General features: G+C 30.8%; 5 protein-coding genes across 5 annotated transcripts; 3 read left to right on the top strand and 2 right to left on the bottom strand.

The window, feature by feature from the left end:
* Positions 1-65: 65 nt before the first annotated feature.
* LOC139086813 (replication factor C subunit 4) lies at positions 66-1445 on the top strand. Its single transcript, XM_070635412.1, has 3 exons — positions 66-233; positions 297-408; positions 469-1445. Exons 1-3 carry the CDS (start codon positions 114-116, stop codon positions 1335-1337), a joined length of 1101 nt encoding a protein of 366 aa, XP_070491513.1. The 5' UTR covers positions 66-113; the 3' UTR covers positions 1338-1445.
* Positions 1345-2363, bottom strand: Taf9 (TBP-associated factor 9). The gene is made up of 3 exons (XM_070635413.1): positions 2212-2363; positions 2051-2143; positions 1345-1955 (listed from the first exon to the last, which is right to left on the bottom strand). The coding sequence occupies exons 1-3, from the start codon at positions 2295-2297 to the stop codon at positions 1421-1423; spliced, it is 714 nt and encodes a 237-aa protein (XP_070491514.1). The 5' UTR covers positions 2298-2363; the 3' UTR covers positions 1345-1420.
* A 234-nt stretch (positions 2364-2597) lies between these two features.
* Ufd1 (ubiquitin fusion-degradation 1-like) lies at positions 2598-4058 on the top strand. The gene is made up of 4 exons (XM_070635398.1): positions 2598-2704; positions 2824-2947; positions 3021-3448; positions 3540-4058. Exons 1-4 carry the CDS (start codon positions 2702-2704, stop codon positions 3891-3893), a joined length of 909 nt encoding a protein of 302 aa, XP_070491499.1. The 5' UTR covers positions 2598-2701; the 3' UTR covers positions 3894-4058.
* Positions 4059-4110: 52 nt separating this feature from the next.
* Arpc4 (Actin-related protein 2/3 complex, subunit 4) lies at positions 4111-4833 on the bottom strand. Its single transcript, XM_070635399.1, has 2 exons — positions 4652-4833; positions 4111-4583 (listed from the first exon to the last, which is right to left on the bottom strand). Exons 1-2 carry the CDS (start codon positions 4733-4735, stop codon positions 4161-4163), a joined length of 507 nt encoding a protein of 168 aa, XP_070491500.1. The 5' UTR covers positions 4736-4833; the 3' UTR covers positions 4111-4160.
* Positions 4834-5386: 553 nt separating this feature from the next.
* Vps25 (vacuolar protein sorting 25) lies at positions 5387-6173 on the top strand. The gene is made up of 2 exons (XM_070635465.1): positions 5387-5540; positions 5606-6173. Exons 1-2 carry the CDS (start codon positions 5491-5493, stop codon positions 6078-6080), a joined length of 525 nt encoding a protein of 174 aa, XP_070491566.1. The 5' UTR covers positions 5387-5490; the 3' UTR covers positions 6081-6173.
* The last annotated feature ends 9786 nt before the right edge of the window (positions 6174-15959 follow it).

Genomic DNA, 15959 nt, shown 5'->3' with positions numbered 1-15959 from the left:
TTTATTTGAATTTTTGGACACATATTAGTTGATTTTCCCCTTGATTTGTTATTCCCCTACTTTATTTGTACTGCTGATTTTCACAATTTATTTAATAATTAATTATTTTTAATATGCAAGCATTTTTAAAGAGTGGCAAATTATCATCATCAAAAGCCGGAACTAGCACAGGTAGTCAGAAATCATCAAAAGAGAAGAAACAGAAGGAAAAGCCAGTTCCATGGGTCGAAAAGGTAAATATTTTTTGGCGGGAAATCAAATTTTGTTAATTAAATCAAGATTTCTTTAATTTATAGTACCGACCGAAAAAAGTAGATGATGTGGTTGAGCAACAAGAAGTGTGTAATGTTCTTCGCGATTGTCTAAACAGCTCTGACTTGCCAAATTTATTACTTTATGGTCAACCCGGTAAATTCATTTCCTTTATAAATCATAAAACATTAATTAACATAAAATAAAATCACATAGGAACTGGAAAGACGTCAACAATATTAGCAGCAGCACATCAGTTATTCGGTGAATTCTTTAAAGAACGTGTATTAGAATTAAATGCTTCCGATGATCGAGGAATTGCCGTAATTCGTACAAAAGTTAAGAACTTTGCACAGCTTAAAGCATCATCAACTAGACCGGACGGCAAGCCATGTCCACCATTCAAAATAATAATCCTCGATGAGGCAGATGCTATGACACATGCTGCACAGGCAGCACTAAGAAGAACAATGGAAAAAGAGACCAGAACTACAAGATTCTGCCTGATTTGTAACTATGTGTCTCGAATCATTGAACCAATCACATCACGTTGTACCAAGTTCCGATTTGTATCATTGACTGAGGAGAAGGTCCTGGAAAGATTGAAGCTTATTTGTACAGAAGAGAATGTAAAGATTGATGATAATGCACTGATGAGTATTGTGGATATATCCGGCGGTGACATGAGAAAAGCTATAACTACATTACAGTCATCATACAGAATAAAGTGTGGATCTGATATACAAGGAAAAGACAATCCAATCACAAAAACAGACATCCTGGAAATGTCAGGCATGGTTCCTGAGAAATTTCTTACTGACTTCATCCAAATCTGCCGTTCCAATAACTTCCAGAAGCTTGAAGATTTCGTTGAGAATTTCATGTTTGAAGCATACAGCGCCTCACAATTCTTCGACCAACTTAACGATCTGATTGTTATGGACGATTCAATCACAAACGACCAAAAAAGTATAATGCTTGATAAAATGGGCGAAGTTGTCTTTCGATTGTTGTCTGGCGGAAGTGAATATCTTCAATTAATGAATTTTGGAACCACAGCATTAATGGCCTTTGAGAAAAAGTAAAGTGCTGTTCTTATTCCTGTCAAGTTTCTTTAATTTTATTAAAATAATTAATTTTTTTATATATGAGATAATAAAATACACACTTAATTTAAATCATCAAAATCTTCATCCTCTCGCTTCCTCTTAATTGATACTTCTTCCACAATGTCCATTTTAATGTCATCTTCTGTTGGAATTTGTTGTGGCTTATTGATGCTTATTGTAGGTTTTGCGACTTTAAATGTTGGCTTTGGAATTGACACACTTGATGTCTTATTCATTGTCTGTCCTAATGTTGGCTTCTTTATTACATTTGTGACCAGCTGACTTCCAGTTACGAGCTTTGTTTTGATTGTACTTCCTTCAATTGCCGATTTGACGAGCTTCTTTGTTGGCGCTTGCGATGATGCAGCACGAAGTTTGTAGTTTGCAGCAAGTAGACAGTGACGGTCTGGTGGAAGTCGTAAACCTGAATGAGGCTTTATTGGAAGTAATGGCTGGGAATTTTTCTGTTTTGCTACTTCGAACAGAACTTCTCTTGGTGGTGGTCCAGTGAATGATTTATCTAACAGCATTGTTGATGCCAATTTTACGTCCTCTAAATCGATTCCCTTCTTTTTTGAGTGGTTTGCGTAGACTCTATAGGAATTAGAAATAGGATATCAAGTTACAACTGGATCTTTATGGATGAAATTAAAAGCACTGGATATAGAAATAATATCACTGGATCTTACTTTGCATCTTCTAAGATCGTTGTAACATATCGATAAGTAAATTCTAATAGCTGATTTATCACTCTCGGCTCAAAATCCTCGACTCCCAAATCACTGAAATTTTAGACACAAACAAATCCATTAAATTATCATGATTAAGTGAAAAACGATGTAGGACATACCGTAGGATAGATATAATGACTTGAGCGTCTTTGGGCAACTGCTTAGACTGATTTGCATTCTTTTTCTCCTTACTAAGCTCTTCCATGACTGTATTATAATTAAAAAACTTTTTGTAAAAATTATTTTTCTGAGATAAACAAAAAATTTATGTTGATCGTAGTTGAGTGCCCTTTTGTGAGGGATTGGCCGGATTTGAATTTTATGTGAGTAGGCTTAGATTTCTTAAATTTGCTAAATTGAAAATTAATGACCAAAATAATTGATAAGTTTACTAATTTCAATTCCAAAACAACTCAAAAATGGCCACAAACGAGTTAATTAAGCTTAAAAAGGGAAACTTCCGTTAAAAAATTTAACGGTCATTTAAAATTCAAAATCCTGACAAGGGGCAAACAAATTCGTGTAAATATCTTTGTTTTCTTAAAATTCGATTGCTAAATTTAATAAACTTTTAAGAGAATAAGTGGAATATAAGTAAATTTTTCAATAATGGTGAGTCCAACAACATCAAGACTACCCAAAGACATCCAATTCCCATAGAAAACTCACCAAATTAAGTGGAAAATCAACAATTTTCATAAAATTTTCTTTGTTATTCAATAAATTTTCAGTTTAACTTCGGATTTCCTGAAATGCGATGGCCAGAAATGAGAAATTTCACACAAAATTATCGATGCTTTTCCGTATCTATGTTGCCTGGTAATGAGCGAGCTGATGTCGAGAATGGAGGAAAAAGTAATTTGGATGTGATTTTTTTTTGCAATGTCATTATAACCAACTTGTACATAAATTAATAATTTTTTTGTAGTTATTATGCCACCATCAGCATTAGATCAATTAACAAGGCTCAATATAGAATATCCAATGTTATTTAAAATAACAAATCGTCATGGAAAGAGAGAAACACATGCAGGTGTATTAGAATTTATAGCAGATGAAGGCAGAATTTATATTCCGTACTGGATGATGAAGAATTTGGTATTAGAGGAAGGCGATTTAGTGACAGTCGAGAATTTATCACTGCCTGTAGCATCTTATTCAAAATTTAAACCACAAAGTGTCGATTTCTTGGACATAACAAATCCAAAAGCTGTACTGGAAAATTGCTTAAGGAATTTTGCATGTCTTACGATAGGAGATGTGATTGCTATATCCTATAATAGTAAGATTTATGAGTTACTCGTTCTAGAGACTAAACCCGGCAAAGCTGTGACAATTATTGAATGCGATATGAATGTAAGTTACGTACAAATACGTACGTTTTTTCAAATTTTATTTGACCGTTATTTTTTAATGCTGATTAATTGATGATCGACTGTATTTGCAGGTGGAATTTGACGCACCAGAAGGATATAAAGAACCAGAACGAATACCTAAACAGGAGGACGTGATGGATGTCGATAATCATCATCAGACAACACACATCGATAATAATGAATTTTATGCCTTCAAAGGTGAAGGAAGTAGACTAGATGGAAAGAAGATTAAGGAGCCAATAAAGAGCGAACCACCCTCACATATTTTAGAGAAATATACAAGAGGTATTCCCGACTATGATCACAACATATTTGAGCTGAAATTTGACAGAAGTTTCAAACCCAAAACAGCAATTAAGAATGAAAAAGATGATTTTCAAACATTTCAAGGAGCTGGACATAGTCTGCGTAATAAGAAGCAATAGCTTCAATTAAGACATTAACAACGCACTGGATCTTTAATTTCCTTTTATCTCCTTTTCTGCTTTATTTATATTTTAAAAAATACTTTCCAAAATGAAAATTTTTGTTTCTTTTTAAATAAGAAAAAATGAAAAATATTTGATTAAAAATGAAATGAAAATACAAAATTATAGTATAATTAATTAAATTTTGTGTCCGAATAGTAAGAAAAAACGAATATTGCAGAACAATTGGCAGCATTTATTAATTAATTACTTTTTTTGGGTGATTTAGAATCTCTTTAAGAATTCCTCGGCACAAATACGCGCACGACTATTGACAGACAACTTTAATTCACTAATTTCTTTATCAACTTCCTCCATGAAATGGATGACAAAGTCAACGAGTTTGTGCTTATACATTTGTTCGGTATGAAAATTTGTGATAAGGAATGATATATCATAGCCTTCAATTGGCTTTCGTCTTAATATTATAAAATTTTCAGCTCTCATCATCATAAAGCGCGTAAATTTATGACATAGGATCTTCTCAATCTCATCTGCCTGCTTTATGGAAATACTAACACGAACTGAATTAACACTTGTCTCAATTAATACTCGTTCTTTCTCATTGCGGGATATAATAACTGGATTTAAAACTAATTCCTTTGATGATTTTACTTCAATTTCGGGTTTGTTGTGCCTTTCTATCACCTATATTAAGGAACAAAAATATTATTAGTCATCAAAATATTTTTTTTTTCGCAATTTTAAAATCTGACCTGTGATGAGAAGTTGTCTAAGCACATTGCAGCTGTTAACGTGTGTCGAACTGCTGTTAAATAAGGCTTCAATGTAGCAGCCATTCTGGATTTAAATTAAGGAATTTACAGTAAAAAAATTATTTTAAAATTTTTGTATTTTTTTTTACAAAACGCCCTTAATTATTCTTCCAGCTTTAGAGTTTCCAGTACCGGGAATGTTGACGGGAATAAACGGTAAAATTTTGAATTTTTGCTGGAATACTGGAAGTTTGTTGGAAAGTGCTTGGAAAATATTTAAATTTTGAAAATACGTTAAATTTTATTTATGTTTTTGTCACTTATTTTGACTGTTTTAAGTCATAATTATACCGAATATGAAAGTTTACAGCAGTTTTGAATGAAAATTGACATTCTGAATTGCTTAAGCTGTAATTTTGTATCATTTTTGTTCAAAATTCACGAAATTTCACAATCCAGTTCGACAAAATTCCTAAAATATCGGGAAAACTGAAGCGCAAGTCCAGATAGTCCCCCAACAGAGCGATGTTTCTTACAGGAACTACCGAATTTTGCCGATAAAAAATTGTTTTTGTAAATAAAATTTGTTAATTATGCTAGAATGTCCTAAATTCCCTAAAATCATAAATTAATGATTATATTTAATCTAGTAGGCCTGTTAGATATTCAAAAATAATTTCAAATTCTATGTTCATGACATCAGAGACACTGGAAGTATTCCAAGGGGCGTGAAACACAAAAAAATCCAAAAATAATTTCCCACCCCTGGAAAAACGTAAACAAACCACCCAAATAATTCATTATTCCTAATTTCTACGTTAATTAAGTAGTAAATTACCATGACCGAGTTTGAGTTTCCTTGGGAATACAACTTTCCTCCGTTTTTCACGTAAGTTTACTAGAATTCACATCCAATAGTTCCATAATTAACATAATTAAATTTATTCTTAATAGTCTTCAAAAACATACAGAGACTAGAAAGCAGCAGATCTCTAGATGGAAGGAACTAATCCTATCTTATGCTAAACAGAATAATCAAGCAGTAATTAACATTAATGATGAGTCAGAGCTATTTAGCAACAGTAAAATAAATCGTACATTAGATAGAGAATTAAGGGAAGTAATCCTGACCGAATTGTGTAAAACGAAGAATGCAGAACTCGTCGGCGGTAAGAATTCAGGAACTTATGAACTCTATTGGCTAACCGTCGACGAATGGTCTAATGTCATTTATTCATGGGCTGTGAATTCAGGAATGACAAATTCAGTGTTAACATTTTTTGAGCTTCTTAACGGAGACGATACCCGGGATCAGCAATTTTACCAATTAAATGAACAAGTATTTATGAAAGCATTAAAGCACCTCGAAGGTAAAGGTAAATGTGAAGTAATGGAAATTGATGGAAATTATGGAGTTAAGTTCTTTTAAGACTCTAACGAAATGTATGTTGTACATATAAAAAAAGGTAATAAAGATAATGAGAAAAAAATATATATGCAGGAAAAGAAGTGAAAAAGAAAAGTTTTAATCTACTTGAATTTCAAATCACGCACTCACAATAGACTAAGATGCTCGAAAAGGTCATATGTTTATGATATTTTTGGATTCTTTTTCGGTTTTCGAGTAGCAGAGGAACTTAATTTTGGAATCAACTTTCAGTTTCTTTGATTATTTGAAGAAAAAATGGGAAGGTAAATTAACGGAAAATTCGAATTTGAAAATTAACGGCTTTGTAAATTTTGAATTTTTGCGTCTTTTGAATTCGCTCTTGCATCATTTTGAAGTTCAAAACTTGAAAAACCGTTGAATTTTTTAGATTTTGTTTTGAAAAGTAACGGATTTTGAATCAGAACGATTTTTTACAAATTTTCTTAAATTTCTTAACGAAATGACCTAAAACTCAAAAATATGCAATTTTAAAACGAAAATTTAAATTTCAAATTTAACGATTTTGAAAAACTTTCAAATTAACTCGAATGAAATTATGAAGTTCAAATTTTTAAAAACCGTTAAATTTTTAAGATTTTGAAATAAATTTTGAATTTTCAATCATCATTGATTAAACATTTTATCTGAATTCGCTTAAAGTATGAAATTTTTCAATTTAAGTTCAAAATTTGAAAAATCGTTAAATTTGAAGAATTTAAATTTCCTCAATATTATAAGTTCATCAATCTTTAAGACAATCATCATTGATTAAACCATAAATATTATCTGAAATAAAAATCAACATAAAGTCTTCCAAATGAAATGATTAAATTCAATTTAAGTGTATCACATCCCTTAATCTCATTCATGACACATATCATCTGAAAATAAGTAATAAGATTGAAAAGATTAAAACAAATTTATTAAATTTTTCATGAATTACCCAATTTATTCTATCGATTTTTCTTTTTAATCTTACATTTTTTTCTCTTTTTTTTTGTTAAATTTTTTTTTTTATTTTTAGATAACTAATGAAAATCTTTTATAGCTTATAATTCTAAAAGGAAATGTTAAATGTTAATACTTTTCTTTATTCATTTCTTTCATTTTTATTTAATTTTTTTTTTATAATTTCATTTCATTTGCTAAAACATTGTTAAATAATTTATATTATTTAAACTTTTTTTTTCAACTATATTCATCATTTTTAATTTGTTATTTTTAAATCAAACTCTAGAATTTTATTCATCAGGTTCAACGATTTGTTCATGTTTTCATTTCAAGTTTCACTTTAATTTATCATTTTTTGTTAAAAAATATTCATTTTGATTTTCAGTTGTCGTTAAAAATATTTTTAAATAGAATTTTTAAGAGATACTTAGACCGAGATGCACATTATGGTGATGGGTGTCGATAGGTTGTTACCCGGAGTTGCACAATATGGCGAGTCGCCGTTAATACGGATCGAATTCAACCGTCACGGTGACATCATGGCAACGTCATAGTGACCTCAGGCCAACGTCTTGGTGATGTCAGAGCAACTTCATGTCTCATTGCTAATAAGACAACGTAATGGTGCCTTAGGTTACACGTTGTGCTGTTCGGGTACTTAGTAGACATTATGCTACTTCATGAAAATATTTGATTCCACCGAGGTAATCATTTCGCCATTCTTGAACAGCATAAACGGGCAAAATTCAATTTTGCCGTAAAAATGCACTGAAATGATCCATCACGTGGTTGTCATGTCACCCTCACGTCTTACCGTCAAAACGACGTCACAGCGGCACCCTGGATAACATTTTCTGCTTGTTCGGGTATTCAATAGACATGAAGCTACTTCATGACAGTATTTGGTACCATAAAGGCATTGATTTTGCCATACCCGATCAGCAAAGTGCGGCAAATTTGAATTTCACAGTTAAAATGCACCGAAATCAGCTGTCACGTGATCACGTGATTGTCAGGTCACCCTCACGTCTTGCTGTCAACACGGCTACATAGCTGTACCCTAGCGACTTCATTGAAGACTGCTAGAGATTGAAGCCAATTATAGCATAGACAACCATCCAACACCCATTCCCATAACGTACCCCTCAGCTCAGAATCGGGTCTTATCACATCAACAATAACAAATGACAAATTAACTCCCATAAAACATAATAAAATGGCAATAATTAAGGAGTTGCTGGAAGCAAAAATATCAATATCATAAATATTCCATGACGGAAATAGTCGATAATTCAGCCCAAAATAAAAAAAGGCTCGTCGAGACATCTCGAAAAAACCTTTAAGAGTTAATTCGATTTGAAAATAATCTAAATTGGCTATAAGACTAAAAGCTAGGATAACAGCACACGAGAGGCAACAAAAAAAGGCAAATTTGATATTTTTTCTTTCTACTCCCGTGGATGTTTTGTGCTGTTTTTATCCAATAATAAAAAGGACAATTTTTTTGGTCTCATCGGTTAAGTATCATGGAGCCTTATCATGATAATGACTTTAACAACATCTTGCATATTGGCTTTTAAGACTTTAAATATGGAAGTTTCGTACTCAATCGCTGTATATGCAGAAAAAAGCTTCCTCGTCAAAAAAATTCAAACATTGTTAAGTAAACATCGACATAAAAAAAAAATAACTTTATGGAACTGATCTTTTAAAACCATTCCGAGCAATTTTAATATTCCTCTTTGATCACATAATGCGTGTTTTTGTGTAGTAAGAATGCTACAATCTGATGCCACCTTGATTATTGCCATGATCTACTTACATACAAATAAAATAAAAACATAAAAAATATATTATTGATGTCTTTTTGGATGTTGCGATGAGATTGATGATTTAGCGCATTTTGGGCTGGGATGTTGAAGGTTTGAAGCCATTGAGTGTCATCATCATGGTGTCATATGGACGCCTTCATGTCTTGCTGTCAATGAGGTGAAGTAATGCAGCCCAAAATTGTGATTTTTGGATCTTAAAGCTCTGCTATTGAGATGACTAATCTAAGCAACATTCCTCTACACTAGGGTTTCCGGAAGTCTTTATATTGACCAATCTGGAGACAGAGATAAGAAACCTAACATGCAGAGCATTGCTTAGTCAAGTTTAGAGTCAAAATCTGCTTAGTCAAGTTGCCATAAAGAAAATTTGATGACAATCGATCTCAAATTGGTTATTAGCTTAAAAGCTTGCTTAAAATCGACCAATTCTTCTTGATTTCTAGATTTCCTCACTATCCTTAACAGCTATGACAACTAAAAAGCCTCAATATACTCCAATTTCCCCAATATTCAGCATCTAATTCTTCTATACATTCAATAAAAATTTCATATTTAAATTCGTTTTTTTGAGCAAATCACGTATTTATTTAAAGAAGATATGATTACTAGACGACGACCGCTGCTTAGTGATTGATAATTGAAGTAATTTGAGACTTTTTACCACAGTAATCGGATTTCAATTTTTTGATTTTAAGAAAAATTGAAAGAATCTTTGTTTACAAATTGAAAATTTTGGAATTTCATGGAAATTTATAGCTGAACCAACTTCATGACTGTCATAATATCAATCTATTAATCCTGAATGGTCTAAATATTGATAATACTAAGATCCAGGACTTGGAAATTTGATAAAATCATCAAAATTCACCATTTTGAAACATCCAGTAATCAAATTTTGCATTTCATGAAGTTTTGGAACTTAATCAACTTTGTGGATGTCAAATCATGAATCTTACGATCTTAAATGACACAAACATTGATAATTGCAAGATCCATGACTATAAAAGCTGATAAAAATAACAAAATTCACAATTTTGTCAATTTTTCCAACATCCAGCAACCAAAATGCTTCATCCTAACCTCAATATTCACTAAAAACACGCTAATACATACATATCTCATTTTGCAGACAACAAAATTTCAATAAAATAAAGATATAAATCGCATGATATTCAAATAACGAGAAAAATGGAACAAATAAGGCAAAACAAAATATTTGGGGAGGGATGCTTTAATGGTTCGGCTGCTGTAAAATGTTTTATGAATTGTGATAACTTCTCATCATAATTATTTCTTTTTTTATGTACACCAAACATAATCTCCATCCACATACACAATGGCAGCATACAGCATTAATTCATTTTTGATCTCATCATGCGGATACCGCAAAAAAAAATGTGAAAATTTTGTCCTTTTTCCCCGGAAAAGAATGAATGAAAAATCAGAATAAATATGATATTAATGTGATTAATAGACCCGACCTCTAAGTACCATTTAACAGAGCATAAAAATTGTTTTTTTTTTCCATTGTCTAAAAAATATATATATTTATGGAATCTGTGTAAGTCTACATGTGTGTATATTTCGTTCCTAATAATGAATCAACTCTTCATAAATAAACTTTTTTTTTTTCTAAACAGAGCATAACTTTTTGAATAGATAACAAAACATAAATATGTAAATCTAGAGGATGTGGAGGGTTTTTGTGGTTTTCGAAAATTGAGTTCGAAATTCTTCTTCGAAAATTGAATTCGAAATTCGAAAATCATTTCAAAATTTGAATTTCTCCAAAATTTGATTTAAATTTCAAATTTGAAACTTTTCGAAATTCGAACTCAAAATTTTTTCTAAATTCGAATTCAAATATTTTTTGAAATTCAAATTTTAAATTTTTCGAAAGTTTCTGTTGAAATTGAAATGCAAAATTTTTCCAAATTTAACTTCAACTTTCTTCGAAATTCAAATTTGAAACTTTTTCGAAATTCGATTTATTTTTGATTTGAAAGTCAAATTTTGAAATTTCTCAATTTTGAATTCAAACTTGAAATTTTTAAAAATTCAAATTTGAATTTTTCGAAAAACATTTTCAAAATTCTTGTCTGAATTTTTCCAAAAAATTTCGAATTTTCGAAAATCAATCTCGAATTTTTCGAAAATCTTCAAATCTTTTTAGAAATTGAACTTTTCCGAGTCCTTTTTTAAAATCATTTCGAAAATATCTCATTTAGAAGCTCACTCCACACTCCCTAGATATCAAAATAGAGGAATAAGAACTATATTTATATATTTTAATAGATTCTCTCTTCCATTTCCTATTCTCATGATCATTTATTTACTTTTTTTTAATATATAATTCAATGAAAACTTTTTTATTATAATTTTTTTGTCTCTCTATTACATATTTTTATCATTTTTTATTCATTTCAATTTTTTTTTTGTATATAATATTTTGGCAACTCTTGGAATTTGATTGAAAAATAGGTAATTATGTTGGAGAAAACTGCGCGTAATTGTTTTTATATTAATTTTTTTCAATTTTCATTTTCATTATCATTCTGTTTTGTTTCTTAATTGAATGTTCATATTATCATTAATAAGTAATCATAACAAATCTTTCCCTTTTTCTAATTATTCTCATTATAAATGTTGATAATAAGTCGAGAAAGGATATAACGAGAAAAATATGAAATGTTTGGATGACGGATTTCAGGGTGGGAGGGGTTATTTATGAGTAAATACAATCCAAAATCATAAATCCCATAAAAATTCTTTTGTTAATTAAAAAATATCCCTTAATTTATTCTATGGAGCTATTTAATGAATCTAAATTTGATTCTTTTTTGTTGTTTTTTTTTTCATCTTATGATAACTTTTATAGAGACTAAATGGGGATTTTTCGTGCTATTGAAATGTTAACATACTATTTTTTTTGTTATTATTTCTTGTTTTTACTTCATTTTCTAATCGATTTCTAGGTGCAATGTGACATATTTATAAGTTTAAAGCATTTTCCTTATGTTAAAGAAAAACCTTTCGTCTATTAAAAGTGAAATTTTTAAGAATTTTCTTAGAATTTAAAGGATTTTTAAAGTTTGTTTTGAAGATTTTAAGATTTTCACTTTTTTAGGTTACGTAAAATTACGTACGTCAAATTAGCTTACGTAAAATTACGTACGTTAAATTGTCTTACGTAAAATAACGTACGTCATATTATCTTACGTAACTTTACGTACGTCATATTATCTTACGTAACTTTACCTTCGTATCAAATTGTCTTACGTACGTCATATTATCATACGTAAATTTACGTACGTCAAACTGTGTTACTTGAAATTACGTACGTCAAATTATCATGCGTAAAATTACGTACGTCAGATTGTCTTACGTAAAATTATGTACGTCATATTATCTTACGTACGTCAAATTGTTTTGTTTAACTTTACGTACGTCAAATTATTTGACTTAACTTTACGTACGTTTTTATTTTACGTACGTAAACCTCTTACGTACGTCAATTTCCTTACGTAACCTTCAAATTTCATCAAAACAACCACCAAAATTTTTTTCAAATCCATCCAAAAACTTAAAAGCTCACTTTGCTCTTCAAAACATTGCCACTATCCCATTCCAAAAATTCGTTATATTCTAAATTTCCTCTAGACGATTTGCGTGATAATTGTAATTTAATTAATCATTAATTTAACGCGACATAAAAAACATTTATAGCGTTTCGTTTTGTTCTGGCTTTCGCTGTGGTTTCAGTTTTTTTTAAGGTAACATACAAATGTAAAAATTATTTACATAAATTATAGCAATAATAATATTATACTTAGTGCAAACTTAATTAATTAACCCATAAAGTCCTTCCTTTGCTAAATGAATAGTCAGGAAGTGAACTTAATTGTTCCATTTTTTTAAAAATTATTTAACTGTTAAATCTTTTTAAGATTTTTTTGTATTTTTTTATTATTTTTTATCAATTATTCATTAACTAAAGATGAAAATTCCCATAGCTTAATCATCCATCCAATTCGACTCTACTCAGTGCTCATCATCTTCATATTGTTTACCTATACATTTAAAATAAAACTTTTAAAAATATCAATTTGCTATACATATCGGCTGCAATACTCATCGTACGACTAGTACATGTTCCTACATAAAAATTTAAAGTTATAGCTTTGGGATTTTCCGTATTTAGAGAATTAATAATTATTAATTAACTTTTTTCCGAAGGCCCTAATTGTACAAATAGTAGATTTACTCATTTATCGGTTTTAATTAAAGTCTCAGCCATTTTGTTTATTCATCTCGTCCTCCTATTTTTGTGTATTTTTTTGCTATGTCGAGTGTGCAAGAGCTTTTCAACAATTATTTGCCTTATCTACTCTCAAAACACTAGTTTCGTTCATTCCAATTCGTTTACTTTTGACTTGTTCTGTTCTTTTCTATCCGTTGACGTTTTACTTGTTCTTATTCTTTCATGTCATTTGTAGCCTGGGCGGGAGTGTTGTTAGTTGGATGGTGTGATGTCTTGAATAGCGTGATTCTGGCTTGGTGCTGGATATTAGTCGACACAATGCCAAAGTCAAGCTGATTTGGTGCTGGATATTAGAGTCACACCGATCTGATTCCGGATTTCGAATCAATTATCCGATTTGTGCTGTTCGGATTGATTGATACTGGTATAGACTGCCTCAGACTAGTATATGACAAATGTAGGAGCAACTGACTTGGACACAATCCAGTTGACAACTGACAGAGACACTGTGTCCTATCCAGACTTACAGTGGGGCGCAAATCCAGTTATCTAAGCATTAAGACGCGTGTGAACAGTGATTGCCATAGATATTGGTGATACTAAGACTCTTATGTTGGAACAACTAGTCTGAGTGTGTAGAAAGCCTAAGCCTAGACAGTATCTTAGAATCCTAGAGCTCAGAGTCGACTGCAATTTCATATGGAGTCGAGTCAACTACTTCATACAAACTCCAAATCGACTTCAAGCTCTATGACATCCTAAACCAACACAACATCCAAGAAATAGACTGTCTGAATCCAAAACAGCATCTCATCCAAACATCCGGACCAACAACACTACCAAATATCACAACTACAGCTTATATTTCACTCAACAGCTAACTTTATGCATGAATATTCTCTCAAACTCATTTTCTTCAGAAATTCTAATTTGAATTTCATTAAAAGCTTCCTTTTAAACATCCTACAGCTGTAGAGTTCCGCCCAGGCATGCCAAATTTTCCTTGTATTATGAATGAATGATAATTATATTCAATAGATAAAAAAATAACGTAATTTAGTAACTTTTTTTCTCATAACTTTCGTATTGCTTTCATGATGAGCCATTTGTAAATTTTTCACCTGGCAAAAACTGTGAATCATTCATCTTCTAAATTATTAAATACATTTAAAAATTGGGTGTGGTTGACGATATACGTGTCTTATACCTCTTTTAAGTTCTTCTTAGTGGCTTTTCCTTGAAAACGAGAATGAAAATCAAAGGTCAGAAAGGTAATTTTGTTGTATCAGAGACGCGCACTCGTTACTTTTATATATTCAATGTTGTGGATTAAAATGTTAAGTGCTTCCGTTCGTCGTCATTCGATGCTTTTGCATATATACACATACTCATATCTATTAAAGGGAGTGAGATGGAGAAAAATTCATTTGAGCCATAGACGTTGTTAGTGAATTTTATGTATGTATATATAATTCAATAACATTCTATGGATATACAATTTTAATCTCATTGCTTCTCATCTCAGCTCCTACGTTATTTGCGTTCTCATTTTATATTCTGAATAATTATCATTTCTCAGCTTGGATTTTTTTGAAGAATGTCAATCTGTCTATTAAAATTGGAATTTTCCATATTTTTTTGAGTATTAATTTGATCACACAATTCAGTACTTTTAAAAAGGATTTGTCATTCTTCAAATTTTCTTCTTTGTCAAGCTTTCTATTCAGTCATTGACCTCTGATTATTCAATCTCACTTTTTGATTTGATTCACAATTGAAAAAAATTCACAAATCTCGTTTGAAAGTCTTTACTTACTTTCCTGCTTACAGTTTTCTTTAGGAGGAATGCTTTGGAATGAGTTTTGTTGGAGTTCTGGATGGATTTTGTGATAATTTTAAGGTAAATTAATTAAATTTGTGTTTGTTGATGATTTAAATTGAATTTTCACTGAATTTGCTCAGTTTGAAACTGAATTCGCTCACTTTTATTACTGAACGTACTCAATTATTTTTCAAATCTTCATTTGACCGTTACAAGTTATTTTGTTGATTCTTGTTCCTAAATGCATTCAATTACTCACTGTACGCACTCAATCATCAACTGAACGCACTCAATTACACTTTTTAAATCTTAATTCAACCGTTACAAGTTGTCATGTTGATTAAATTGAAATATTATCGACAAAAAAGCCTTCCAAAAAGTCCAACAAATCTCTTTCCAAGGACTGTTTTTCCTCATGTTAAGATTAATTATTTTCGTAAAAAAAAATCATTCTTCTCATTGTGTACACGTTATCAAAATACACGAAAAGCCTTAAAGCAAGAAATATGAGGGCAATGAAATGTGTCCTTACTCTCTTTTTAAAGGAGAATTGTATTACGTATATATATTTTTTTATTGTTTGTATAAAAAAAGGGGCGCTGGATCTGATTGAATGCATAACTTCTCATTTCTTCTTTCGTTCAACACGCTTGTGCTGAATTTTTTTTTGCTTCTTATTTCATCCGGTGTTGCTCTAAAAAAGAATTTCTTTTTGCACATTATTTATTTATTTATATTGTATGGGATGATACCAAAGGAATTTCATGAGAACGAAATGATGGCAAAAAAGGAAATGTAAATTTTCAAGGAGACAGGTAGGCATTGAAATTATTATCTTTCGTAAACATTTTATACAGTTGACAAAAGATGTTTGGAGGCATTTGGAGATTGCGTCCAGTTTTTCACCAGTAGAAATCGAATTCTATAGCTTATTTTCCATTTGAACCGAGTCGGAACCTTGTCGGAACCGAGTCAGAACCGAGTCGGAACCTTGACGGAACCGAGTCGGAACC

Source organism: Chironomus tepperi, unplaced genomic scaffold (assembly GCF_022539635.2).
Source record: "Chironomus tepperi strain 1889 unplaced genomic scaffold, CSIRO-AGI_Ctep_v1 contig_89, whole genome shotgun sequence".
NCBI classification, from domain to species: domain Eukaryota; kingdom Metazoa; phylum Arthropoda; class Insecta; order Diptera; family Chironomidae; genus Chironomus; species Chironomus tepperi.
This window is presented reverse-complemented; position numbering and strand designations above follow the sequence as displayed.

Coding starts and splice junctions, on each gene's coding strand:
- LOC139086813 (XM_070635412.1), top strand. CDS start 114: ATGCAAGCATTTTTAAAGAGTGGCAAATTATCATCATCAAAAGCCGGA. Junction 234..296: donor CAGTTCCATGGGTCGAAAAG/GTAAATATTTTT, acceptor TTTAATTTATAG/TACCGACCGAAAAAAGTAGA. Junction 409..468: donor ATTACTTTATGGTCAACCCG/GTAAATTCATTT, acceptor AAAATCACATAG/GAACTGGAAAGACGTCAACA.
- Taf9 (XM_070635413.1), bottom strand. CDS start 2,297: ATGGAAGAGCTTAGTAAGGAGAAAAAGAATGCAAATCAGTCTAAGCAG. Junction 2,144..2,211: donor GTCATTATATCTATCCTACG/GTATGTCCTACA, acceptor CTAAAATTTCAG/TGATTTGGGAGTCGAGGATT. Junction 1,956..2,050: donor ACGATCTTAGAAGATGCAAA/GTAAGATCCAGT, acceptor TAATTCCTATAG/AGTCTACGCAAACCACTCAA.
- Ufd1 (XM_070635398.1), top strand. Junction 2,948..3,020: donor TGTCGAGAATGGAGGAAAAA/GTAATTTGGATG, acceptor ATTTTTTTGTAG/TTATTATGCCACCATCAGCA. Junction 3,449..3,539: donor TTATTGAATGCGATATGAAT/GTAAGTTACGTA, acceptor CTGTATTTGCAG/GTGGAATTTGACGCACCAGA.
- Arpc4 (XM_070635399.1), bottom strand. CDS start 4,735: ATGGCTGCTACATTGAAGCCTTATTTAACAGCAGTTCGACACACGTTA. Junction 4,584..4,651: donor TAGACAACTTCTCATCACAG/GTCAGATTTTAA, acceptor TCCTTAATATAG/GTGATAGAAAGGCACAACAA.
- Vps25 (XM_070635465.1), top strand. CDS start 5,491: ATGACCGAGTTTGAGTTTCCTTGGGAATACAACTTTCCTCCGTTTTTC. Junction 5,541..5,605: donor AACTTTCCTCCGTTTTTCAC/GTAAGTTTACTA, acceptor TATTCTTAATAG/TCTTCAAAAACATACAGAGA.